The sequence below is a fragment of the Miscanthus floridulus genome, chromosome 13, assembly GCF_019320115.1.
Source record: "Miscanthus floridulus cultivar M001 chromosome 13, ASM1932011v1, whole genome shotgun sequence".
Classification (NCBI taxonomy): domain Eukaryota; kingdom Viridiplantae; phylum Streptophyta; class Magnoliopsida; order Poales; family Poaceae; genus Miscanthus; species Miscanthus floridulus.
In genome coordinates, this window is record NC_089592.1 from 11,580,970 (window position 1) to 11,593,207 (window position 12,238).

The 12,238-nt window shown below is 41.5% G+C and overlaps 1 protein-coding gene across 2 annotated transcripts; it reads left to right on the plus strand.

Annotated features, from left to right (window-relative positions):
- Positions 1-776: 776 nt before the first annotated feature.
- LOC136501634 (DNA-(apurinic or apyrimidinic site) endonuclease-like) lies at positions 777-9,610 on the plus strand. Of its 2 annotated transcripts, none has more exons than XM_066497148.1 (10): positions 777-871; positions 953-1,253; positions 2,141-2,233; positions 3,096-3,240; positions 3,876-4,074; positions 4,458-4,536; positions 5,519-5,580; positions 6,839-6,925; positions 8,354-8,457; positions 9,078-9,610. In XM_066497148.1, the coding sequence occupies exons 2-10, from the start codon at positions 987-989 to the stop codon at positions 9,167-9,169; spliced, it is 1,128 nt and encodes a 375-aa protein (XP_066353245.1). In that variant the 5' UTR covers positions 777-871; positions 953-986; the 3' UTR covers positions 9,170-9,610. The 2 variants fall into 2 exon arrangements, with proteins under 2 accessions (XP_066353245.1, XP_066353246.1); XM_066497149.1 differs by having other exon boundaries at positions 855-871; positions 957-1,253.
- The last annotated feature ends 2,628 nt before the right edge of the window (positions 9,611-12,238 follow it).

Sequence of the window (12,238 nt, forward strand, 5' to 3'; positions counted from 1 at the left end):
GGTCGGGTAAGGCGGAACCAGCCCTTGGACGTCGGACGAGGTGGAGCTCGCCCCCAGACGTCGGGCGAGGCGGAGTCCAGTCCTCAGGGGTCGGGCGAGGCGGAGCCCGCGCCCTAGACGTCGGGCGAGGTGGAGTCCAGCCCTCGGGAGTCGGGCGAGGCGGAGCCAGCCCTCGGACGTCGGGCGAGGTGGAGTCCAGCCCTCAGGGGTCGGACGAGGCGGAGCCAACCTTTGGTCGTTTGGACAAGAAGTGTAGTTGTGTTTTTATCTGTTCGAAAACATCAACGTTTGATGGTTATTAGCTCCTCCTCTTTGGGTACCTAGTACTAGGTCCCCGACAATATATATATATATATATATATATATATATATATTAGCCAGCTACAAAATAAGTTATTCTGTAGCCACCTCCATTTACGATAAATTTTATATACTAATTTACGATAATGTCAATACATATTTACGATAATTGGGTTATTATAACACATGAGAATATTTATTATAACGTTATAGTAAACAACTTAGTAAGGAGTTACTGTAATCTCGTAAATTAACATAGTAATTATCGTAACTCAAAGTGGCTACAGAATAAGTTATTTTAAGGTGGCAAGGTGCTACCGGCACTTAAGCTCTACTAAACAGTTAGGGGAAAAAGAATGTCTATGGAAATCTAATACTCGAACAAGAAAATACTAATAATATAATAATAATAGAATAATATAAAAAAGGAAAGGAAAAAAAAAACCGTCCACCCCGTGGCTCCCCACAGCCCTGGGAAAAAAAAACGAATCGCCTGTTTCCCCTCCCCCCAGCTGACCGCCGCCGGGACGCCGCCACCCGACCACCCCGCGGCCCGCGCCCCCCGCAGCCAGTGAGTTCGAAACCCCAGAGCTTTTTTTCTGATTTTGTAATGCTCACCGTTTGGTTTCTCCCCGTACCCTGCCGCGTGTAGCCAGCCAGCCGCCGCCGGCCGCAGCCCGCAGGCGATGAAGCGCTTCTTCCAGCCCGTGCCCAAGGACGGCTCCCCGTCGAAGAAGCGGCACGCGGCGGCCGCCGAACCGGGCGACGGCCCCGCCTCAGCCGGCGCCGCCACCGGCGCTGGCGCTGGCGGGGATGGAGAGGGGAGGCCCGCCGAGGAGCCGCGCAAGTTCCTGACGTGGAACGCCAACAGCCTGCTCCTCCGGATGAAGAGCGACTGGCCCGCTTTCTCGCAGCTCGTCGCCCGCCTCGACCCCGACGTCATCTGCGTCCAGGTGAGCGATCTGGTTTCAACCGACCCCGAGGGGGTTCAATCTGCAAGGCCACCCGCTCCTCGGAACCACCTGTAGGCGGGCCGGTGGGGCCCGTATGCTGCAATGCAGGCGCCCCCAAGAGGCGTACCGTGGGTTATTGCAGGCATTTCGTCGAGCAGGTTTTGGGCGTACGGTTTTGTGCTCCCTTAGTTAGGTAGAGACTAGTGTAATGTTTATGGTCAGCAAGGGTTTTAGATTTTATCTCTTATTACTGCTCGTGGTGAGTGTCACATTATCCCTGCAGGTATTCTCTGGCAAAGTAAAAGCACTGAGACATTGGATTCTATTTTTTTAAGTTAACACTTGTTAATATTACCTCTGTTCCAAATTATGGGTTATTTTGGCTTTTCTAGAGACAAAGTTTAGTTTTTACTATGTATACGCATAGCATAAGCCAAAATGACCTATAATTTGGGATAGAGGGAGTTCTAAATAACTAATGGTTTAATTCTGCTGTTGGTGCTTGTCCATGGGATCATATGGTTGGTATGTGCGCATCAGAATTCAGAACTTCACTACTTGTGAAACACCTCATCCTAGAACTGTTGTTGTGGCCATGGTTGCTGCCCTTGGAAGCCACACTTTCCCAAAAGTTTTTATGTGCACAATCTACCTGACAAGTGCATCCATGAAGCACTATTTTTTCTAACTATTTAGCTTGTTATTATTGTCTTTGCAATTTATTATCTCTAAGAGAAGAATCTTAGTTGGAGGTTTAGATTGGTCTGCTATACAAAAGTCCGTAGTCCTTTCAGTGCCTCCTCACTCAGTTGGCCACATCTTGTTCTTAGTTACATGATTATTAATATATGTATATCTGATAAAGATAAACCAAACTTCTTTGTTAGGAAGTGCGGATGCCAGCGGCTGGTTCCAAAGGGGCACCTAAAAACCCCAGTGAACTAAAAGATGACACAAGCTCTTCACGGGATGAAAAGCAGGTTTTGTGGCATTTGCAAAGATAAATATACTCTCTGTGAATATGTACAGCTACTTTTGTTATGTGTTTCCTCAAAATTACTGGATCATCAGCTAAGCTGGAATTACTATCACTTGCAGCCACAAAAAATGTGTTTTATCATCTTGATTTTTTTTTTCTTATTATGTTAGAGGATACTACATATTTGAAACTTGCACACTTTTATTCATATCAGTTGCACCCTGTTAGGCTGTTGTGGACATGGCACCACTAGCATCAGCAGTCCCACAGGAATTTCTGTAGCGATACTGTACTTATGTGCTCATAATTCCTATTGCGATACAGTACTTATGTGCTCATGCAATAGCATAGCAACTGCTACTGTTCATGTGGGCCTCGCCAGTATGGCTTTAATTGGAACTGCAGATGATAATAGGTAGTGAAAACGTTGCAATAACTACACTCTTGGTATTTTCAATGGACAAACATCGTGAAATGTATTCCTCCTGAGGCCATGGACAAACATACAGAAACCGACCTAATACTCCGTTACAATCTGTCTTGCATTGCAACTCCATCTTCCAATATCCTGATCACCTTTGAGCCATGCAGTCTGGCCATCCCTCTATTGTTGTTATATGTGTTGATTGTGCATGTGAATGCGTTTCATTTTTCGAGCAAGAGATTCAAAACATAAGAAATTTAGTGAGCAGTGCAAGCAGAAAAGTATTCATAACTACTACAGACTTATATGACTTCCTAATACTAGCAAACTGCGAAGCTCCTGGATTATGATTTATATCTCAGTGTCGTTTGTTACATTGGATTCAGTGGCTCAACTACAAAGTTGTTACATTACTGTCACACTTCTTGATGTCAAGCAGGTTGTTCTGCGTGCTTTGTCAACTTCACCCTTCAAAGACTACCGTGTCTGGTGGTCTCTTTCAGATTCAAAATATGCTGGGACAGCTATGTTTATAAAGAAAAAGTTTGAGCCTAAGAAGGTGTCTTTCAACTTGGATAGAACATGTATGTTTGGAGATGATTTCATATCCTAGCTCTATACACAATTTTCTCCATACACAATTTTCTATTCTCTATTCTAATGTCACAGCCATTCTGTTTTGCATATTATAGTTTTATGATTGTATTTCAAGATCTGGTTTAGTAACTGCTTGTAATTTGGTATTCATAGTCTATGACAAACCTGTCCAAACTTACTGAATATTTTAATATAGAATTTTTTGAGAAGAAAGAAAATTCTACTAGTTGAAAATCATAACAGAGCAAAACATCTTACTGATCGTGACAGCTAGTTCTCATGTTTTTATGCCATGGGCTAGAGGAGCATGTGGGTGTATTTTGCACTTATAAAGTCCTAAAAGATTATGGTAACTTTCATAGATTGTGTTGGAATTAGGATAATCATTGCAAGAATATGTTGCAAAACAAAACTCAAGGCATGCCTCTGTGTATCTGTTCATCGTCTCTCGATATGTCTATTCACGTTTTTCTGTATAAAAACTAAAATTAAGGAATGAAAAGGTCGAGGCCAGCAAGCTCTTTGACAACTATAGGCATATTGAATTGTTGTTTGCTTTTAATAACTAAATTTTACTTGTAATACAATTATTTCTTAGATTTCACTTCCCTGCACTTTTCAGCTTCTAAGCATGAAACCGATGGGCGCGTTATAATTGCGGAATTTGAATCATTCCTCTTACTAAACACTTATGCTCCAAACAATGGATGGAAGGAGGAGGAAAATTCATTTCAAAGAAGGCGTAAGTGGGACAAGAGGATGCTGGAATTTGTTCAACATGTGGACAAACCCTTAATCTGGTGCGGGGACTTGAATGTCAGGTAATTGAGAAAGTAATTTCTCCTTATTGAAAATAGACCTTATTATTAATAAATACTTCCCATGCTGCTCCTTGTACCATATATAAATTAAGCTTCATGCAACTCTTTTCTTAATATTTAAATTCAACATGGAGATAAAGTATTGTCCTGGTTAACAACATAGAACTTGGTCAAAACAACCATATATGACTCATAATACTTGGTCAAAATAACAATATGCAATCTGCAATCTTGCATTCTAAAAGAAAATATGATATATAGTGCAGAGAGAAGTTTTGGTTTTATTTATTTGCCCAGGGAGTTTATGTTTGCTATATCAGTATGCCATTTTTCAAAGACAAACTTTTCATCCTATACTTCACTTGTATTTGAATATATTCCAGTCATGAAGAAATCGACGTCAGCCATCCTGATTTCTTTAGCAGTGCTAAGCTCAATGGATGCACCCCACCCAATCAAGAGGTAATATTTGTTTTATGCTGCAACCCACGGGCCACAGACATCTTGCTAGCAAAAGATGTGGCTCTCCCCCAAAAGCATGGTTGTGGATATTTCTATTTTCTTTCTGTCTTACCTTGGGTGCCTTTGGTAGTGGGCAAGGTTGTACATGGCAAACCTTGCTAGTAAAGGATTTATCTCTCCCCAAAATCAAGGATATCATTGCCCCTATTCCTTGCTAGTCTTACTGAGCAAGGTTAGGTAAAGGATCCATATACAAGTCAAGAAGTGTTTTTGTCAATGAGTTTGTTTTCCACGCATAAGCTTTTGTTTATACTATATTTCAAAATTGATTTGTTCTTGTGTCTCTGCCATACAGTATACTTTTAAACTCTATAAACCACTACAATTGTAGCATAAACTTAACTTGGTGTGATCATACTATGTTCTTTTGAGTGTGTGTGTGTGGGTGTTGTAGTTTTACTCACTTTTCTCCTTAATGCACCAATACACAGCTCTCCCTCTTCTGTTTGTTTGAGAAAAAAGCAGTGTACATACAACATGGTTCAACTGATGGTGGAATGACTGAACAGTTAGTTGATATTACTGAATAGTTCGATAGAGCATAATCATTTTTACAAACCATGTATTTGTAGCCAACTTGTGCATCACAATAAAACAGACAATTACCAATAATTAGGTGTCAGACCAACTAAGTAAACAATAACATACTGTCAAAAATATTTGTTGATCAGAGGTAATTTGTATGTCCCACAATCTGATTCTGTAGGAGACTTGGAGCATTTCTGATTAAGTTCAGAATTGAGTTCCTGACAATGACTGACTAGACTTTCAGACTTCAAAGGACATTGTATGCTCCATCATGTGAAGTTTCACATTTGACTGGATCTTTTAGTTCTACTGGGCCTCTGGTATCCTTTTGGTGGTGTGTATGTTTGGCTATTGCATTAGCACAATGAAGTCTTTTTATATTCTGCACCTGCAGGACTGTGGGCAGCCAGGATTCACCCCAGCAGAGAGGCGGCGCTTTGGCAACATATTATTCCAGTAGGTGAAACTAATACATTTGTACCATGGAACACCTTTTCTTCTGCCATGCATGGCTAATTATAACTAGCTATACACTGGTGGTGCATTTAAAATTAGTAGCCAATTCTTCCACCCAAAAAAAAAGAAAAGAAAAAAGATGTTATAAATTTGTGAGGTTCTATCATGTTCTTATCTAACTGGTCTCATAAAAACGAAAATTCATGTTTAATGTAGTTACCAGTCTGTGCACCACCTATTATGGATGTTTAACAAAAGATACATAACAGTATTGGTTAGTTTCTCTTCAATAAATGACTCAGATGAGCCATATTTTGTATCGGAACTCATTCTACCACAGCCATCCTGTTTGGGGATTTGCTGAGGCTGTCAAATTGATATAGGCCTGAGCATACTAGAATATCTGTGTGCCAAAAGTCTATGAATATATTTAACCAGAATAAAAGGAAATATGCCACAAGTCTGAAATATTTTTAATGAGAAAAATATCTGTCAACAAACTATGATAGCTAATTATGGTACCATTTAAGGAATCAGGCCACAAAAAAATTATTAGCTTACACTACTTGTTTACACTGTCTTAAATCGTTTTGACTTTTGAGCTATAAACGGTGATGCTATTATATGCTGGCCTTGTTTGGAGCTAAGAAGTAAGAACAGAGTTGTTAAAAACCACTGAGTGGCCTTTATTTGCACATTTCTGGATTGTCTGACAGATGGCTTTTTGGACATTTGACAATTCCAACAAGATAGATTGAAACATGATAAGTTATAGTGTCCATGAGTACCTCTGAAGATATTTGATTAGAAGCATGTTACTTATGATTATATTTGAGAATTCGGGAGGAGACAATGGTTTTATTAATAGAAAATCAGCTTCTCTTTAGGCAGGTCCAACTTGGGGGTTGATGTACCTTATATTTGAGTTAAAAGCCTAAAACCATGGAAAAACTAGTACTCGCAGCTCTCTGTGAACTTTTTTCAAGGTCCAGTTGCAGGTTTAAACAGCAAAGAAATAAATCGAACAACGCCTCACATGGCATATGGTTGAAAACATGTTTTCAAGTCGATGCAAGTATTTGGCAAAGATTTTTTTGACGAGAAGTTATGAGCAACACATAAATCAAGATGCCCCTTGCTTGGTTTTAGGGTGGCATTACCCTTGCTTGGTTTTAGGGTGGCATTACTGTAGTGTTTTGTTTCATATTTGTTGCTATGAAGTTTTAATATCTTACAAATGAATGGCTTGGACATACAGAGGAAAGCTGGTAGATGCTTACAGGCACCTGCACAAAGAAAAGGACATAGACGGTGGCTTCTCTTGGTCCGGTCATCCAATTGGCAAGTAAGAAACATTTGGCTGTTCTGTGCTAGTGGGCTTCATTTGGTCCTCAGATATTTTTTGGATTCTCAATTTCTCACTGAATCATGTTCATTCTGACTTGTCTGCTGTTCTCATTTGCATCTTTGAGGAATCTTTTCTCCTACTGTATACATATGGTTGCTTCATAAGGCATCTAGTCTTAAATCTTAATCTACATTTTGGAAATTTCCGAAAAGTACACCTTGAAGCTGTTTATTTATGTTCAATTGTGTTTAGGCTGATTAAACGTCATATAAATGCTAAAGGGCCTTTTTGGGCTGACTAAATGGATGTTTAGGACCTGTAGCCTACATTTTTGCTAAGCAATGGGTGACTGAATTTTTAGCATATACTCCCTCCATTCCAAATTATAGGTCTTTCTGGCTTTTCTAGATATACACAACTTTTATATTACGTTTACATATCGTATATTTAGGTGCTTAGCAAAAGCTATATACTTTGAAAAGCCAAAACAAGCTATAATTTGGGACGCAGGGAGTACCGTTGAACTGAACACGTTCAGCAGATATGGTTCTTTTATTTAGAATTTGATTCCCTTAAGTTCTTGCAGATGTCTCGAGGCTAAAAAAAAGTCCTACCAGTTTAGTATTTTTTATGTGCTGTAACCAGTACTATCTTTAAGGCAGTTTTATTATGTTGTTGACATACATAGTCCTCAACATAAGGTGTAAGTGCAACTCCAAGAGATTAGCCAAAAATAGATTTCAATATCCATGATTTAGCCATAAAGGGCGTACCCAGTACAGAGAGCTCCCGCTCTGTGCGGGGTCTGGGGAAGGGTGTTAGTGGCAAGCCTTACCCTCGCCTGTGCAATGCGAGGAGACCGCGACTTGAACCCGGGACCTTCCTGTCATAGGCGGTAAGACTCTACCACTTGCACCAGGCCCGCCCTTCATCCATGATTTAGCCATCTTCTAAAATAAAATCTCCTAAAAGAAACATGGATTCTCCATCAGCTGTGGTAAATTTCCTGTTTCATAGTCAAAACTTGCCATGTCATCTACTGTTTGTTTTGGCTCCACCAATCTCGTCAACTAAATGTTCACCGGAGCCCCATGAAATCAGGGCGAGAGAGCCGATGGCAAGCGCCCCAGGCTTGCTATTTCTAGCTAGCGAAAAAGATGGGATAGCCTACTGGGTATTTTGGAAACCCGGATAGCATAGTTGTTGGAGATTATTTTATATCATAGATTGTCTAAAATGGGCTCAAAATAAAAAATAGCATCTCTCTTGGAGTTGCTCTAAACAAAAATATGATCTTTGAAAGTATGTGATGATTAAAGGATCCGAGCCAGTATTCAAACTGCCAAAGTGCCAATACACTGCATGCATACTTGAATGCATCTTTTATCTTTTTAGTGAGATTAATTTCTCTGCATATTCCTCTAGGTACCGAGGAAAGAGAATGAGGATCGACTACTTCCTTGTTTCGGAACAGTTAAAGGACAGAATAATTTCATGCGAAATGCATGGCCGTGGCATTGAATTAGATGGTATGAAGTTAAAATATTACCACCTTTATTGGCATTGTTATATGGTACACGAAACTTTGGAGGGTCTCATTTAAAGTAATTTTCAGTTTTCTTGTTTATGTACATATCATTATCTGTACATGATCAGTGCTAGAGCATGAAAACTTGGGCTTCCTAGATGTTTGAATTTTCTGTGTGGAGTGGAACCTCACACTTCAAAAACTATGAGACTATCCAATGTTTGAAAATATGGGTTGAACACTTAGTTTTCTCTCTTTTTAGTCTTGCTTGGTGCCAGAAGTACCAACTGGTATTGGTGCTGGGCTTGGATTGATTCCACAGTTCCAAGCTAGGTTTTTGGGTGGGGAGGGAGCGAGAGCGAAGTGTGACTGTCAAGAAAATCTATGAGTACATAATTATTAGGGGAAATATTACCACTTTTACAAAATGCTTCAGTTCAGTGTCTTTAGTAAATGCTTATTGGTTCTGAGATACTATTATATGAGTACATGATTATTAGAGAAAGCATGTCAAGAAAATTCATGTAGTTACTTTTCCATCGTACCAATATTTTCGACCAGATGTCTAAAAAAGTTCTTAGTGTTTTTATGTCAAGAATTAATTTTCCTCCATTCTTGCAGGATTTTATGGAAGTGACCATTGCCCTGTTACACTTGAGCTTTCCAAAGCTGTTGCAGAAGAAGTACCAGGACACCCCAATCCATCCATCTAACACTTCCTTGTTGCACTCTTGACCTTTGACTCATCATGGTGGTAGCTATTAGGGATGTTTAGTAGGCTAGTGCTGGGCCCAGCCATGGTTATTACTGGGACATTTCCAGCCCTTAATTAAATCTGATTATTCTATGCCACGCCATGCATTGCGTGCTCTAGCTGGGATTTGATTGTAGTTATTATGATCCAGCAGGCTACTAGTACTATGGTCCGAGTTTAGGGTTAGTATAGTTTAGGCTAGCAGCACTGCATCCGTTTCTGCGGCTTATAAGCCGGCTGATGCTGTTTTGTTGTGAGAGAAAAATACTGTATCATGGCTGATAAGCATGGCTGAACAGGGTGTAGGGCCCATTGCCATTTAAGCAGTGCAACTTCAACATTGCCATTTAAGCAGTGCAACTTCAACGTCAATCTTACAGTTGGTCCCACTTTGCTTAAACTGATGTTTGTCTAAGATTTTCTACCCCTATTTTCTTTCGGGTGGCACATTGCGATTGCAGAATCACGGGATTATCTATTTCATTTTATTAAGAGCGGGTGTCCGGGTGGGGTGGGTGCGCTTTGTTGACGGCGACGATGGCCTGCTTTGCTCCGCCATCTGCGTGTGCCGATTAAGGTTGAAAACGGACAGGATGGATCCTGTTTCGTCCGAAACCGTTTACCGTTTTATCCTGACCGTTTTCGTTTTTTCGGGAAAATACGGAAACGGGACGGGATGCATCGGGACCGGGATAAAAAACGTATGAAGACTTTTCCGTCCGTATATAAGGTATACTGTATTTGACCGGGATAATCTCGTTTTTATCCTGTTTCTAATTTAACCGGGACAGGCCCAGTACTGCTGCCATAGCCACTGTGGCCTGCAAGGCTGCGCGACCCAGTGGCCTCCCTTTGCCTCTCAATCTGTGCAACCTCTGTCTCCCTCTCCATCTCTCGTCGACCCGAGCTCGGCCAATGCATATGCATCAGTTTTTTTATGAACAAAAGTGACACATCAGTTGGGTTAGGTTATTTTTAACGGTAACGCTGGTATGGACCGTCCGTCCGTCGATACGGTGCTAATGGTGGTTCGCGATGCAGCTAACAACCGTATCTTATCTGTTCATTCAACCAACCACAACAACAACAACATAGCCTTTTGGTCCTAAGTAAGTTGAGGTAGACTAGAGTTGAAACTCACCGAGAGCTCCAAGTTACGGTTCAGGTACTTCGATAGCTGTTTTTTAAGCACTCATATTCAAACATAGATCTTTAGATATATTCTAAGCTTTTAGATATCTTTTTATTACTTCTCCCTATGTCAATTTCAGTCTTCCTCTACCTCTCCTTATATTATTGGCTTGACTTAGGACTCCACAATGCACTGGTGCCTCTAAAGGTCTCCTTTAGATGGCCAAACCATATTGGACAAGCTTTTCTTCAATTGGTGCTACCCCTATGCTGAAAGGATCAAGATGCCCAAGAAGGGGGTGAATTGGACTAATTCTAAATTTTCTTGCAATAATCAAATCCTACGGATAGCCCAATTAACCCCTTGTGCCTAGAAAAGTGTTTCTATCAAATTTACGCACAAAAGACTTGCAACCTATGTTCCAAACTTACTTTAGCATAGCAATTCTACGAATGTAAAGACAAGTATTGAATTGCTCAAAGTAAATACTCAAAGTAAATGCTCAAAGTAAATGCTCAAAGTAAATGGAGAGAGGAACGCGACGATGTTTTGTCGAGGTATCGGAGAGTCACCACTCTCCACTAGTCCTCGTTGGAGCACCCGCGCAAGGGTGTAGCTCCCCCTTGATCCGCGCAAGGATCAAGTGCTCTCTACGGGTTGATTCTTCGACACTCCGTCACAGCGAATCACCCAAAGCCGCTCACAACTTGAGTTGTGTCACCCACAAGCTCTGCCGGGTGATCACCAAGCTCCCAATCACCACCAAGCCGTCTAGGTGATGGCGATCACCAAGAGTAACAAGCACGAACTCTCACTTGACCACGCGAAGCCTAATGAGAAGATGGATGCACACTTGTCTACTCTTGATTCACTAATGAGGTTTCACTCTTGGATTCTCAAATCACAAACACCTTACTAGGACCTTGCTCTTCTTGGCACTCACAAACGTGTTTTTTAGCTGTTGGAATGAGCAAAAGTAACTCCACACACGAGTGGAGCTTCTATTTATAAGGCATCCTAAAAAATGAACCGTTATGAGCTTCTGCGGGATGACCGGACGCTCCGATCGTTTTGACCGGACGCTCCGGTCAGTTCAACCCGCGCAACAGTTTTCAAGTGATGACCGGACGCTGTTAGGGTCCGGTCAGTACTGACCGGACGCGTCCGGTCACTCTTGGATGCTTACTGTAATCGACCGAACGCTGGATACTCAGGGTCCGGTCACCACTGACCGGACGCGTTCGGTCACACTTTCTCAAGTCTGGACCCTTACTGGAGTCGACCGAACGCTGGCCCTCAGCGTCCGGTCACACCAGACTTGTTCTCCTCGGTCAAATGAACTGACCGGACCCTGCGGCCAGCGTCCGGTCGCACCGGAGCCAGCGTCCGGTCAGTATTTGACCCTCCATTCACTTCCAACTCTCGATCATATGTGAATGAAGTTTGCTCCAAATGATCTTAGGCATTCATAGGAGCTACCTAGAGCTAGTTTTAACAAGTGTGCACCATACCTAACTTACTAGACTCAACTAGGTCAAGCTACCCGTTCATACCCCCCTTAATAATACGGCCAAAGGAAAAACAAAGTCCTAAACTATTCTAAGTGTCTCTCCAACTCCAATCGACACTTAGAACTAGTCATCCTTAACCTTGTCGTCAATCCTTTGAAAACCAAAACGATTTCCATCGTAGGGGCATGACAACCTCGATTGCCCAATCGATCTCCATTACCATGACCTAACTTTATTTGCCTCTGCAAAACACACGTTAGTCATAGTAATCTTGTATTGTCATTAATCATCGAAATCCAACTAGGGGCCTAGATGCTTTCAATCTCCCCCTTTTTGGTGATTGATGACAATACCACCTCGAGTATGTGAAAGAGTGAGGTTTTTG